The sequence below is a fragment of the Neltuma alba genome, unplaced genomic scaffold, assembly GCF_004799145.2.
Source record: "Neltuma alba isolate B1F8T4 unplaced genomic scaffold, ASM479914v2 tig00011422_pilon, whole genome shotgun sequence".
Taxonomy (NCBI): Eukaryota; Viridiplantae; Streptophyta; class Magnoliopsida; order Fabales; family Fabaceae; genus Neltuma; species Neltuma alba.
In genome coordinates, this window is record NW_021636106.1 from 78,084 (window position 1) to 94,169 (window position 16,086).

The window sequence follows — 16,086 nt, forward strand, 5'->3', positions numbered from 1 at the left end:
AACCACGTATGATCTCATGCACTGTTGTTTTTTTTCTTTCTTCCTTTGAATTAAAAATGTAGACATTGGTGGTTAATTTTTTTTATAAGCAAAAATATTAAGATATTATCAAATACTAAATGTTAACACATTTCTTAATAAAGATTTAAACTTCAATTTATGACATTGCAGAAAACTAACTTAACGAGAGAATAGTTCCGGACTCATGAGGAAAAAATATAATAACTAAAAAATCTCAACAACAAGAAGACAGTTTAGAATGACAAGTTTTAATATAAGAAATAATAACTACTCATTTGTCATTAAAAGTTATTGGTAATATTTTTGTAATTCTCCCTAACATTTTTCACCATAACCAACTTTTGTTAGCCATTGACCGTTAAAATTACTAATTGAATTGAGCTCGCTATCTCTCCTTTATAAAAGAGTCTGCAGCTGCTGGCTTACAAAACCCCCGGACATGCGTTACCAACTTGGCAAGTAGCAACCTTGTGATATCGTTACTATCACTGACACATAAAACCAAAAACATGGTGATCGATACATGTAGTGGCATATAGCATCCAATCATATGCGCTTACTGAAGGCTAGATTTTTTTTTTTGGGTATCTTTAATCGATTTTCACCTTAAATTCATGGGGTGAATCTTGATCAAAAGAATAACGACTGTATCTGTGTTTTTGTTTCTTTTGTTTACTAATACTACCTCCGATCTTAAGTTAGTTTTTGTAATAAATAGGTGTGTCTTCTTAAAATATTCTTGCTAATCAAATATATTAGTTGGAACTATTATTGTCAGAAAGACTACCTTAGAAAAAAATAATAAATATAAAAAATAAATAACTGGAGTTTTATATTTAGAATTAAAATAAAAATCAAATAAAATTTTATATTAAGAACTGAAAGTAGTATTATTTAGTATTCATGCCAAAAAAAAAAAAAGAAGGAAAGGTTGCTTTGGGAAGAGATGTACGGAAAGTAGGAGGGTAGTTGGTGTCTTTCCTCCTAGAAAGTTGAGGACAAAATTGACCGTTGATTAACAATTTGGGGCTGGAGATCAGTAATTAATTTTCACAGCTCTCTGCTGCAACAGGCTTTAACATAAATTGCACAAAAGTTAACGAAGTATACACTATGACAAGAACGAGTCTCTGATAATTTTTCCTTGCACCCAACCGAACGGCCCTGCAATTATCGGCCCTGTAATTATCCCTCACATAAAACCAAAACATAAACACAGTAAACAGCACACAGAGAGCCATGTACATTTGTTGTTATTCCAAATCATGGATCATTTGTTTTACAGGCATTCATTTGTTATTGTTTTACTTAGATTATGCATTCTTAGTTTTGTTGCACCATCGTCGATAACTTCTCAGTGGATCTATTATCACAGCTTTTGGATTGCGGAACTGCTGAGGCCCTGCTGGCATCTCATTTTAAGTTGAGGTAAGATTGAAAAGTCTGCTGCAACAAGCTTTAACATAAATTGCACAAAAGTTAACGAAGTATACACTATGACAGGAACGAGTCTCTGATAATTTTTCCTTGCACCCAACCGAACGCCCTGCAATTATCGGCCCTGTAATTATCCCTCACGTAAAACCAAAACATAAAACAGTAAACAGCACGCAGAGAGCCATGTACATTTGTTTTTATTCCAAATCATGGATCATTTGTTTTACAGGCATTCATTTGTTATTGTTTTACTTAGATTATGCATTCTTAGTTTGTTGCACCATCGTCGATAGCTTCTCAGTGGATCTCTTATCACAGCTTTTGGATTGCGGAACTGCTGAGGCCCTGCTTGGCATCTCATTTTAAGGGTGTGTTTGGATGAAACCAAACCGTGGTTTGAAAAAGTGATTCTGGAGAATAGATTCTAGGGAAAATAGATTCTGTGAAGAATAGATTTTGTAAAAAAGTGATTTTGAGAAGTGAGAGTGTTTGGATAGTTTTATTAGAAGCACTTTTTATATATACAAATTACTAAAAAAAGACATAAGTTAATATGATAATTACAGAAAAAATAGATTTTATGATATATTTAATTTGAAGGAATAAAATTGTTAATAATATGTTTTTTACCAACATAATTAATAATACATAAGATAATATAATTAATAAATAATTAATGTGTTATATATTTATAAAATATAGATTAAATATATTTATAAAAAATATGTTTATAAAAAAAAACAAGATACATATCATATAGGCCCTCACACTCTCCTTTTTTCTCCAAAAGCAAAAAAATTTTGCTTTTTTCAAAACCATGGTTTTGGTTTTTGGAAGGGGTGTTTGGGTAGATTATTCCCAAAACATGGTTTGGGAAAAATGTTAGCCAAACACCCTTAAAAAAAATCAAAACCATGGTTTTGACTCTAAAACCATGATTTTGGAAAAAGCAGAAATTTTTACTTTTGGAGAAAAAAGAGAGTGTGAGAGCCTATAGGATTAGATCTTGTTATTTTTTTTATAAATATTTTTTTATAAACATATTTATCTTATATCTTATAAATATATATACATATTAATTATTTATTAATTATATTATCTTATATATTATTAATATATGTTAATAAAAAATATATTAACAATTTTATTCCTTCAAATTAAAATATATCATAAAATATATTTTTTCTATAATTATCATATTAATTTATGCCAATTTGTATATATAAAAAGTACTTCTAATAACAACTATCCAAACACTCACACTTCTTAAAATCACTTTTTCACAAAATATTCTTCCCAAAATCTATTTTTTTTCAGAATCTATTCTCCAGAAGCTATTCTCCAAATCATGGTTTGGTTTCATCCAAACACACCCTTAGTTGAGGTAAGATTGAAAAGTATATATAAATCATGTGAAACGGTCGTAACTATTTGGCTAATCTATCTCTTTCACTCATCATCTCTCTGTTTTCCTTTTTATTATTGCTTTGTTTTGGTGAAATCTCTCGGTTTTCTTCTATCCAGCTGGTTTATATGGGACCAACTTCTGATCCCTGCCCCTTTCTGCATACCGGGGATCCATTATTGTCGCTGAGGTTTTCAGCAAGAGAAGATGATCAGAAAAACCCACATCACAGTCCAAACCAGGGTCATTATTTATGGCCCGTACAGTTCAAAGCAACAATGAATCAGGCGGGCCCCACGGAAGTAAAATTTCGCATCTGCATCATATCCACCACCCATGCTCTCGTCTTTGCCCGCAGAACTGTACTTTTTCACTGTTTGTCCGTAAAAAAGAATTTGTGATTCAAATATCACTGTATCAGTACTAACTTGAAACATCAGGCTTTACATTTATTTTCTCTTCACGTAAAAACAGGTTTTATATTTAATTATTTTCATTAACCTTCCAGCTATTTTGGTGAATTTAGACTCCTAGACCCTAGGGAGGGGTGGTCAAGAAAAATGTTTGAACTTGTTCCTCTGGTTCGCTTTGGATACCGAAAGTCGTAACACAAATGACAAAAGCAATCGAAAAAGGATACAACAGGGACACATTTTCAGAGGTCAGTTCACTGCTTAAGGACTCACACTGGCAAAGCTTTCGCGAGTCCCAGCGAGACTGTTTCTGTTTCGTTCCTTGATATAAGGTAAAGAAAGGATGGAGCGTGATTAAAAAAATAATTCACTAATTATTTAATATAATTAATACTAACTAGTATTAACTAAGTATTATTAACTTGCAGTTTATAGCTTGAATTCGAAACTACCAAAAAGTTGCCACGCTACGCCCACAAGTCGACACTAAACGGGGCCACTATCACGCCACCGTTCACAACTTTACATCAATCTCCATATGTTTTATATTTGTCTTCATATTCTTCACCACTCTCATCTGATCTCACCTCTGTCAAGCACCCACCACCATTGTTCCCTTCCTCTTCTTCTCCCTCTCTTAGCTGCACCACTCTTTCTGTTCTGCTCAGTATCGCTAACAACCCCTCTCTATCTCACCATTCTCTGTTCTGAGCCGTTCTTCTTCCTCTAGCTAGCTAACATGGCTGCTCTAGCTCTTGCAGTGCTTCTCTTGGCCTTCTCTGGTTCCACAAGTACGCCTTCAAACTGATTTACTCTCTTTCATTTTCCCCCTCTGTCTTTTATTTTCCCCCTTTGAAGCTGCAAAGCTACACTTTCTCTTTGTGGGTTAAAGATCTTGTCTTTCTTTTTTCTTTTAACTTACCTGATCTGTTCGCTACTATATCTCTTTCCTGGTGAGGGGTTCTGATAATTTTGATCTATTTCTTTCCTCTTCGTTTTGTGGCAGAATCTTCAAAGGCGAGACCTTTGCACTTTCTTGCTGCATATTTTTGTGGATTGGCCTTTATATGTATGTAGAGGATGTGTCTGTGTCTGTTTCAGGGTCAGTGTCACTCACATTTTCTCTTTGATTTTGAAAGGTGCTAATTGGTGTGTTTGCAAAGAAGGAAGTGACACAATCCTTCAAAAGACACTGGACTATGCTTGTGGAGCTGGGGCTGACTGTACCCCCATCCATCAAAACGGACCTTGTTTCAACCCTGACAACGTTAGGGCTCACTGCAGCTACGCCGTGAACAGTTTTTTCCAAAGGAAAGGTCAAGGCCCAGGGACCTGTGACTTCGCCGGAACGGCCACCGTTACTGCATCTGACCCCAGTAACTCTTTAAACCCCAACTTCGTTTTTCTTCTTTCTTTACTTTCCCTTGATAATATGCATTGCATATTTCTTTACTTACTAAAGAACCAAGAAGAGAAACTAGAGCTACCTGGGATGACTCTGTTTTGAAGTTTAACGTTTGTTTTGTTGTTGTTGATGACAGGTAGTTCTGGTTGTGTCTACCCTTCAAGCGCTAGGTATGTGTTTTGATCTGCAACTTTTTTTGGTTTAAAACTTCTTTCATTCCTTTTTAGCTTGGAATGTGATTCTTCCAGCCTTTCGATCCAGCGTTCTTATGTTCTTTAATCCTTGGTTTGATGTGGGTACCTGATCCAGGTCTCTTTCTTAAATTCCATGAATTTATTTTGCACAAAAGGGATCTTTTTGAGGGAATGGGGTAGGGAGGTTTAGGATGGGCATATTCGCAGCTTGTAAAGCTTGTAGATTTAGGCTTTTTGCCATTTGATTTTCACATATAGCTTTGTGATGTTGGAGATGGCGATGTGGGCTATTCGTTGGATTGAAAAGGTGATGCCATGAGATAATTATTATAGCCGTGAGGGTATTCGGCCACAGGGAAAACACTGGTTAATTTCCTTGAAAAAGATGACGTCCGGCAAAATAATAAAGTTGGAACTTGAAAGCGGTGGTTTTTTTTTTTAAAAAAAAAAAAATTCCACAAAAGCGGTGGGATTTATAATTTTCGCATATTTGCTTCTTTCTAACATTCTAGAGGCAAACGAAAAATTTCATAAGAGCCAACGGGAGCTTAAAAGTATGTGTAGTAAAATGTTTAGTTTTAAAAATATTTTCATACTTTTTTATTAGACGTTTTTTTTTCATTCTTCAGGCTAACGGAATGGGCATGGAGTTTTCAATAAAAAGTAGTTGAATTTCGTAATTTTATTATAATATTTTTTTAACCACCGCTTTTACTATAAAATTTATCTCCCCTCGTCCTTTTAATGTGGCCCCGCGGGGATGAACAGTATTTTTTAACTTTTTTTTTTTATTTGTCACCGCCTTGAAATTTCATGACTATGCCCCATACTGTCTGTTTATTGATGAGCATGGCTGTTGCAGCAAGACTTTTACATCATTAAAGATTTGCAATAATTGGGATTCCATACCTTTTTGGTAAAGTGTAAAACTCATTACTATTAATAAAAAGGCCATCATTACAGCTCTTGTACACTAAAAAGGAAATTTAAAAACCAAACGGAACAAAAACCTAGTTCAAAAGGGCATCATTACCACAAAATTTAAACTTTTGTTATGTGGTTAAAATTGAGCCCTTATCCAATGCTCTTTATTTTTTTCCATTTGGTAAGTAGCAAACCAAACCAAACCAGGTAGATAGATGTACGTTTGCTTTGAAATCTGAGCTAAAGTTTAGAGAAAACGTCCTTGTTTTTTGGTTTGTGTGGTGACTAGTCTCTCTCACTGCCTCATATGGGAATGGGAGTAGCAGCCACTAGCCGGGACTTGGGTCCTCTTTTCTTTGATTCGTCTTGCTTGCCGCACTATCTCATGGGGATGTGGGCCCCAGATTACCCTAGGAAGAACATTAGCGAGACATATTGACCCAAGATAATTACATTATACTATTATAATCACTATTTATCATATGAGCATATGAGGTAAAGACTTTTCAAAAAAACTGTCCGTAATATTTGCATGTTTTTGCGTTTGTTTGTTTTTTTTGCTCATGTACAAAGATCTGTGGTGTATTTGAATCATCTTAGGTTGGCCTACAATATCGTATTCATTGTTTCTCGTCTATTGTCGTTTGCTGGAATAATGTTTGCCTGGAAATGACTTCAAACCAGTTTTTAATTTTTTCCCCTGTCTAAGTTGTTTTCCACTGCTATCTGTTGTGTCTCTTCTTTGATTTCTGGAAGTTAAACATCGATAGAAATTGTTTTTGATGGTTAAAACTCTTGGGCCTGAACTGGTTTTCTGGTTATGTAGAAAGATTTTCCATGCTCATAAAATGCTTGTTCTCATAATTGAATTTACATGTTTCTGCTCTTCTCCTAGCTTCTCTCTGCCTTCGTATTCTTTACAATTCATGAAAGACACGAGCTAAGGTTGCTGATTGGTTTGATCCTCTCCAGCAATGACAGCCTTATTATGCCACAACATACAAATTTAGAATTACTGGCTTTTACTGTTTTTAAGTTCCTTGATTGAGTTTGGACATTTTTTCCTCTAATCAGTAATGCAGGCACTGGTACAGCCCCTACAACTGGGACAACCTCACCAACCCACAGGCACAGGCTCTCCTTACACCGGTGGGACTGGGACTGGGACTGGAAACTGGCACTGGCACTGGCACTGGCACTGGCACTGGACAGGAACTGGAACCGGGACAACCACCGGCTCAGGCACTACCACAACAACGGCAACGCCTTATGGTTCAACGCCGGGGGTATTAGGAGGGATTGGCAATGGCATGGGACCTACTGGAGCTGGCATGACCACTGATGACACTAGTGATGGGGGGCTGAGACTTGTGGGCCATATCTTAGTCTCTGCATTCTCATCCTCTTCTCAGGCTTCATGATGATGATGATGAGGCTCTAGTGGGCGGGGCTGGGAAATATTTGAAGGATGAGAGCAGTGAGTGGGATATGACTCTGGCCATCAATGATGGGGTTTACATGATGCTGTGTTTTCACTGTGCAGAAGTGATTAACTAGGTGTTGAACTTTGAACTTGAACTAGGAACATGAGGTCTTTATAAATTAGTTTGGGTTCTGTTATCTGCTACCTCATGGGCTTTTGATTCTTTCTGAGTAGTAGTTTGCTTATGGGATTCTCTTCTGTTCTCTCTATTTTTTCAATTCTCTTCATGTACATCTTCTGGATCTTCTCTAAGAGGTTAGTTAATTACTTTGATAAGAACTTGGTCTCATTCCTTGGCTCTTTTCTTTCTGTCGAGGTGAATTTACTAATCAGCATGGGGCGCCAATGCATTTCATTTTCGTTCGCCTTTTTGAACAAGCTATTATCTCTGGTTTGTTTTTCTCGGGTAATAAAGATCCATAGCTTTACTTTCAAGGGGACAGATAGGAAGTATTAAAAATAACAGATGGGGTTGGGATTATATTTGAAAAAATTATTAAAATAGTATTTAGTAGGAATAATTGTTTGTTTATGTGGAATTAGACAAATTTATAAAGGTAGGATTAAGGAATATCATTTTTTTCTTGTGGTATTTTCTAATTTATGGTATTTTTTAATCTTATGTATATGGGTTTGATGAATTTCATATAATATAAGAAGTAATTTTTTATACTAAATGCTTTTTAATAGATTTTTTTAATTGTAATCCTAATTGTAATTTCTTATTTTTAATGTTTCTTACTAAATGTAGTTTAGTTCTTTCAATGAAAGAGCATTTTATCGTAGAATTCTGTACATGAAGTCTCAATTGCTGCTCATTTGTGAACTCGCAGAGTTGAAACTGGGAGTAATTATACATGTATTGTTCCAGCGTCTTGAAACTTCGAGAAACACATTTGGCTGGATCTAAACCTAGTAATGTCAATAATTAATGCATAAATGCAGCATGTTAAGTTAGTATTTTATATTAATTTGAGTAATTATTTTATTACTACTTTCGGTTCAAAATATAAATCTATATTATGAATTAAATTTAGTATTTATTTATTCAAAATCTCAGTATATACACACACATATTATACAACAAAATATATTGTAGCAGAAATCTCGAAGCACTTATATAGCTTATTTTACAGGAAAATTACAATGAAGTGTTAAAAAATATATTTACAAAATTTTTTTATGATAATTGAAAAGAATAATAGTTGAGAAGTTGTCATTTTTAACATCAAGAGCTTGTTTGGGTAACACAGAAAACCATGGTTTGGGAGCCAAATCATGGTTTGGATCCCAGATTTGCCAAACACGAGAAAAAAATAGAAACCATGATTTTGGGTCAAAATCATGGTCTGGGACTCAAAACCATAGTTTCAGAAAGAGTAAATCCATTCTGCTTGTAACTCAAATGGAGAGTATGATTGTGCCTGTCAGAGTAGATTTTAACGATAATATGACTTTAACACTTCTCAATTATTTGTTTATAACATATTTAATATCATATTTTTATAATATATATACACATATTAATTATTAATTAATTATATTATATTATATATTATTAATATTTTTTAAAAATATATTATTAGTATTTTTTTCCTTCAAATTAAAATAATATAAAATCTATTTTTATTTAATTATCATATTAACTTATGTTTTTTTTAGTAATTACATATATAAAAAGTACTTCTGATAACAACTATTTGAACATTCTCATTTTATCAGAATTACTTTTTTATAAAATTTATTCTTCACAGAAATCTATTATCTTATGAATTTATTTTCCAACGGCTATTTTTCAAATCATAGTTTGGTTTCACCCAAACACCCTAAAACTATGTTTCGAGATATTTTTAACAATTATGATTTTTTAGGACTTTACACCCCTATTTTTAGAAAAAAAAAAATGTAGAATTTTAAATTTTTTTTGGGTGAGATTTTTTCATGATTGATGGCAGCCACGTCACGCTGGACAAGTACGTAAACAGAAAAGAAGAACAGTCTAGAAAATGGAGTCACATGTTAGACAGTGTGAGCGGGAGGGCCACTACTTATGGTATTTGGGAGAATCTACATGAGAAATGTGTGACTGTGTGGCTGTTCTCATTTGGCTGTTGCGTCATTTTCGTGTCACACAAACAATATAAAAACAATAATGATATGCAGAATCCCCATTCCAATTTTAAATTCTGGCTTCTGAATATCTATGCATATCACGTGCTGCACCATTTTTATTTTGTCTCCTTTTAAGTCCTTCATATCAGCTTCCTTTTGTTTCTTCAATAATGCCACTTGGTTTTAGAAAATCATATCATTAAATTAGGCTCCGATTACTAGCCAAGATGGATTATGAGTGTAAAATTTGTCTGGGCCACATTTTTTTTCACATATAAGATTCAAATAGGAAGGTCATGTTAGACTTTGTAAGGATTTGTTTGAAATAAGTTATAAGCAACTTTCTACTCATAATTTACGGAATACTAAGTAAATATGTTAAGAGAATTTGTCTCCACTTATGTAAAAATAATTATAAATATTTAAAATAAATAAATACAAATAAGCCCTAAGTAATATAAATAGAGTTGATCACATATGATGAATATTTCTTTCTAATGATAATTTATCATACACAAGCTCACTAAGTTTTAAAACTTTGCATAAAGGGGACAAATATAAACTTAAACTAATCTGTTGCCCGGTATCTTGTTTTTGGTGATCATTTTGAATGTCTATAATAGTTCAATTTATACCGTTTCACAAGTGGGAGCTGAGCTGGCCTTGTACTGAAATCTTGTCTGCTTGCTTACGTTATATAGAAGTAGATGTACGTGCTGTTAAGAATGTTAATATCCACGATTCTCTCCTCCTCTCTCAAAAAAAAAGCTATTTTCCTGCTCATTATGTCATTTTTTTAATAATATACATGCATGCTTTTTTGTGTGTGAAGGAGACAACAGTAATTAGCCATACAACCCTTAATTATATTATTGCATATCTTAATAACATCTCATCTACATGAATAGAAAGAAGACTTTAACGGGTTGATTCATTTATTATGTTAGCACAGTCTCTGTTTGTCTGTCTATCTGTAATGGAATACGCACATGGTGTGTTTATAGGCACTGGTGTGTGCGCATTCAGTAGTAATAGTCCATGATAGCTTTTGATGCTCTTTTTCTTCGGTCCCAGCAACCCATATCTCGAATGTGAGTGCCATTATGACCTAATCTAATCTAATCTAATCCTTCCTGGACCTTTCACGTTCATAATGGCATCCATTTCCTGACGCCGCCTTTAGTCTGTGAATCTTGCCGGTTGCTGCTATGAGCGAATCGGCAACCAATAATACGAATGAGCGATGACCCACATAGACAGCAAGAAGAGACTCGCAGTGCAAGTTACAGCGAGAACGTATTTTTCACCCTTTTTCTCCCCTGAAATTGATAAAGGTGACCCAGAAATTTTTCCTTTTTTAACGTCGCGGCGGCTCACCAGGTTGGCCAAAAAACTGAAGCTCACGCAGGCATAAGAAAAGCGTTTCGCGCTCTCAGCTGGGGATTCTTTCCGCTCCAAAATTTATACTAACTCAAAAGATGTCTTATAAATAGAATCAGAAGTACTATGACCCTCAGACTCCAAATGCAAATATGAAACGACACGTGCACTTAATTAATTATCAAAATAAGAATTATTTCATACTCTTTCTTCACTCCTTGATATAATATCCATTTAACGATTTGATTAGATTAGATAAGTTAGTTAATTATAAGAAATGTGACATGTTTTTTTTCTAAATATATCATAATCATCTTTTTTAATACTTTTTTTTTCTTTTACTTGATTATGGTTGAGGGAACATCCATAAAGATAATTTAAAGAAAACTAATAAATATAATAAATGTCTTATATTTAAGATTAAAAGCAAATTTAATAATTGGATTTATATTAAGGACCGGAAGAGTAATTATCAACTATTTTTTTTCCTTCAAATTAACCATGTTGATGTTCACTCAACAATAATTAATAGAAGAGAGAAGGAGAAATTAAAAAGATAGTGTTTAAAAAAAACCCTCTTATATTAACTAATTCAACTAATATCTTTAATCTATTTAAATTAGTTAATTAAATCTTATATTAAAATTAAAAAATAATCAATTTTAAGTTTTTAAATTTCTTTAAAAAAGATGATAATTTATTTTAAAGTTTGCCAATCATCAGTTCTTTTGATACCAAAAAAAAAGAGCAAGCTATGGAAATGCATGGCATTTATTGTGTATCACTAAATAAATTTGATTTATTGTTCTCACACAATTACTTTTTAGATTTAAACAACTTGGATCTTAATATTTCTCACTATTCGTAAAAAATTTACTTATTTTTATAATTTATGAAAATTTAATTCAATTGCCATTGCTAAATTTTGGAATATTTATTTGTATCGATATTACTGATTACTAATATACGTCATCTTAACATTCAGAATATGCATAATTTATGTCACCAGAAATAATAAAAACAGCAAATAAAATTTGCTATGAATATGAAAAGTTGTGAAATAATACAAAGACCTTTTCTAGTCTACGTTATCTCTTTTCTAATACTTCTATTACTTTTCAAGTCAGTTTATTTCACAACAAAATTATCACACACCCACGCTGACAAGACAACGCTGACAAAAATATAATACTCCTCCGATTCTAATTATAAGACCCAATTGACTTATTTGAGGAGATTAAGGAAGTAAGTTAAGTTGGTTATTTATAATAAATAAGTGTTGTTATTCCTAAAATATCCTTACTAATTAAGTATATTGGCTAAAACTATCATTATTAGAAAGATTATCTTGGAAAAAAATGCATAAATATAAGAGAGAAAATGAATTGGGTCTTATAATTATGACCAAATAAAAAGTCAAATTGGGTCTTATAATAAGGACCGGAAGAGTAATAAGAATTCAACTTGATGAACTTAATCACAAAATTTAAATATAAGACCCAAAAAATAATAATTTTCGCATTCATTTTCCTGAGGCTCAACATTCTGAGCTCACACTTGGTTTTTCTCTTCATGTATTGAGATGTCTAAGAATTTCAACGATTCATACAATATTGCCCCAAAAAATCGGTTGCGAAGTAACACTATTCAGCCAGAAAACCTTACCCGAACGCTATACAGAAGATTTATTCTTGTCCACTTGTAATGTAGCAACTTTTTGAAAATTTCCACACGCATCTCTTTCATTAAAATGATCTCTGAGGAATTCCACAGCCATGAATGTTAGCGCAGAAGCGGGAACATACCATGTAATCCTAGGGACGCTACCCTTAAACATCCCCTTCATGCCTTCCATAGCCCATATGTTCCGGATCGCATCCAACCAACCACTATACCTAAAACAACAGAACAAAACATAATTACCAGCATTAAATTAGCTCAGTCCCCCAGAAACAAGAATAATCCCCAACTCCGTGATTATTCTATGGAAAAGAATAATATAGGCATTCTCATGACAAATTCGGACCACGATAAATTGAATGAACAGACACAGAATTGACCTGCTACCTTATAGCTGAACCCTGCACTTGCAATCTTGTTTTGATGACATCCAAGGGAGTAGTGAGATAAGCACTAAGACCTGAATAAGATCATTTCGCACCACATATTAAACCTGAACAATTTGCTAATTGAAGGAAAGCATAGGACATACCACCAGCTAAGCCTCCTAACACAAGTCCCTCTAAAGAACTGTTAACATGCCAATTCGAGCTTGATGTCCATCTTTGCTTCCCATATTCTGTCACTTCTTTCATAGCTTCATAAAACATGACCTATAAGTAAAAACGCTTTGTTTCAATGGACGGGGAAAAAAAAGCAATAAAGCATGATAAAATTTCTGGTTCTTTTTCAGGAGTCAGGAAATGGGACATGAATCTGCTAAAACAATGGATCATGTATATACCATCAGTCCAGCAAATGGGACATCCCTTGCCAGTGTAGACAAGTATCTGCCAGAAACAAGAAAAGGATTTATATTTATGCATGAAATCAAGAGAAAAGAAAGAACGAATTCAGACTTCTATATTGACCAACAAGTAGATGCCCCTATCTCTTTGCATGTGTGAAAAGCCTCAAAACCTACTAGTAAACTGCTCTGGGTCTTGTGAAAAGCAAAATATATGCATAATCATGACATTGCAAGAAGGGGGTAGCTTGGTTTGTGCCCAAGATATAATGTTGAAAAGTTCACCACATCCAACAATTTTCCAGACGAAAAAGGTGGCCTCCAATGGCAATATGATAAATAATGCTAGATCGCCCCATTAAAATAAGAGATCTATTCTCGTTACCCTGCATACAAACCCCTTAAGCCCTGCGCTTTCCATATTGAGTAACCAGCACGAAACATTCCTGTGTAGTAACCATATATTTGAGTGCTAGGCTTCATCGAAATTCTATCTTTCATAATGACAGAATTCCAAGATGTGGTTGTGCCTTGAACCTGCATGCGTAGCTTTATCACTTCGCATGGAACATACACAAAAGAACCGAGTGTATCTCCTGAAAGAATGGACAACAAGGCAGAGATTGAGCCCTTGGAAGTATACTCAAATGCTCATGAGTGTAGATGCATAAAATACACAATTACAAGCACTGGTACCAGCAACAAGAACATTATGACATCATACAGCAGCGGAGTGGAATGATGAAATACTAAAACATGTTCCAGACATGAGATTGAACAGCAATTCACAAGTTATTATAGCAATACATAACGACAATTTGTGACTTGAAGATATGTTACAGGTCCTTTCCTAAGCATGTCCATCAGTGTCTCCTGCAAAATATACAACTTTTGAAACTCAAGATGGTATAAAAATAGCTGGAAGCATGGAATCCAGACTTACCAACAGCTCCAGCAATGAAATGTGCCCAGTGGCCACCAAGACCAGGGTGCCTGTCCTCAATCCACTTTTTAGTGGACTCTATGACACCAAAATATGTTGCACCAGTAGCAAGTGACCCAGTAACACCTGGTGTTATACCCCTGTAAAAGCCTGCACAATTCAAATCAATCATGGAGGACAAATATTTACAAAGCACATAGCCCAGGGTGTACAAACCTTTATGTCTAACAATCTTTTTCAGAAAAATATCGAGCATATATTCATCAGTAAATTAGCATGATGAAGATTTACAATCAAAATCAACAAAATTATCAACATATTTTATAGCCAAAGCATTGACAATTATAACTCAAAAAGGCATACCTCTTAATCCATCAGCCTGCCAAACAGACCGCACCATCTGTAGTATGTTCTTCTGATTCTAGATGATAGGAATAAAATTCCAAGACAAAGATTAGCTAAAACTAAATCATATGACACACCAGCGTCCATGTAGCTTTTGTTGCTAAGCTTACAAGAGACAATACATCCACACCAATGTTTGAACAAGCATCAATAACTGTAATGTCTAAATGAATTTACAAGCTGTCATTTTACCTGAATTCCACCAATAATTGCTTGACTTTGCATGCGTGTTTTAATGGTATCCACTGGATGCATCATTCCTTCCCCAAAAGCCCCAGCAATAGCTCCCCAAACAAACTCTCTCCAGACTTCAATAACATCAATATAATACAAATAAGAAAATTTATTCTTTTTGATTGGATTTCAATAAAAGGGGAAAAAATGTTCGCATGACAATAAGCTCTGCTTGGAAGAAATGAAAACAAGACAGCATGAACACGCATTTATTATCTATTGAGATGAAATAAATGCCTTCAAAGGAAGTCATTTTTCATTCTTTGCACCTTCCAAACAAAGCCAAAAATAAATTTCACGAACCACAGCAAAAGGGCCAGCATCTTTCCATGCGGTTTCTAGAATACCAGATCATTGGACTTCATGTCATATTATGAACACATTTTTCACAAGATAAATAATGTCCTCAATAACTTAAAAAGAAAAATAATACATACTTTACGCCAACTAGACAGGCATATCTAAATTTCCCTCAGATTACTTAATTGACCATCAGAATGGAAAAAGCAAGGACAACCAAACACTTTAAAGTCATGTAGCACATCAAGCCACCAAGTGATCTGAATTGTAAATATCCCCAAATTAGCATGTGAACACAACATCGATTTTGCTCCCCACAAGAAGTGATTTCAACACCACTCGAACATTTCTCCCAGAGAAGCAAAGTAACTGATGTACCAGCTTAAAAATGATCACGGTAATGCATCTATTCCCCAAGAAAGATATTTATGAGAATAACCAGCGCTACTTCTAGTGAAGCTTAATACGTTAATTCTTGTCCCATGAGACTGAAATAATAAATAAATCATTCAAATCTTTCCTCCACTTTTGGAACAACTTATAACTAAACTAGCGCATCCAGTTGTCTCTACTTTCTCTTTTTCATTAATCATGGCCGTCGAAATTTCTTCATGAACCTAAAATTAGAGCCACTTCGAAGTCAGTAGCTTACCAAAGAAATGAGCGTGAGGAGCCTGTATTCTCCCGGAAGATGAGTTGTCAGCCCCCATGGCAATAGCAGAGGCAATGCTCAACTCCCACCTTCTAGGGTTTTAAAAGCGCGCGCTCATATATTTCTTGAGACTTCGGATTACAGTTGTGGCTTCCGGAAATGAACGCCACGATTTATAATTTTTTTTCTCTCGCTTTGTTTCTTTCTTATATCAGCAATTGAGAATCACGCATCGCAAAGGAACCTAAAATAATGTTAAGATTTTTTATTAAAAAAAATGTAAGTAAATGACCGCAACTTTATAAGCTTAT

At 34.2% G+C, this 16,086-nt stretch overlaps 1 protein-coding gene and 1 pseudogene across 1 annotated transcript; one reads left to right on the forward strand and one right to left on the reverse strand.

Annotated features, from left to right (window-relative positions):
* The first annotated feature begins 3,870 nt into the window (after positions 1 to 3,870).
* Positions 3,871 to 7,220, forward strand: LOC114713316 (PLASMODESMATA CALLOSE-BINDING PROTEIN 3-like; annotated as a pseudogene).
* Positions 7,221 to 12,259: 5,039 nt separating this feature from the next.
* LOC114713307 (mitochondrial substrate carrier family protein E-like) lies at positions 12,260 to 15,913 on the reverse strand. Its single transcript, XM_028897923.1, has 9 exons — positions 15,776 to 15,913; positions 14,782 to 14,897; positions 14,548 to 14,605; positions 14,185 to 14,334; positions 13,627 to 13,837; positions 13,239 to 13,284; positions 12,987 to 13,107; positions 12,842 to 12,914; positions 12,260 to 12,669 (listed from the first exon to the last, which is right to left on the reverse strand). The coding sequence occupies exons 1-9, from the start codon at positions 15,831 to 15,833 to the stop codon at positions 12,447 to 12,449; spliced, it is 1,056 nt and encodes a 351-aa protein (XP_028753756.1). The 5' UTR covers positions 15,834 to 15,913; the 3' UTR covers positions 12,260 to 12,446.
* Between the last annotated feature and the right edge of the window lie 173 nt (positions 15,914 to 16,086).

Excerpts from the sequence above, each read along its gene's own strand:
- LOC114713307 (XM_028897923.1), bottom strand. The coding sequence starts at position 15,833 with ATGGGGGCTGACAACTCATCTTCCGGGAGAATACAGGCTCCTCACGCT. Across the intron at positions 14,898-15,775 it reads TCCTCACGCTCATTTCTTTG|TCTGGAGAGAGTTTGTTTGG; the intron begins GTAAGCTACTGA and ends ATGTTATTGAAG. Across the intron at positions 14,606-14,781 it reads CAATTATTGGTGGAATTCAG|AATCAGAAGAACATACTACA; the intron begins GTAAAATGACAG and ends CCTATCATCTAG.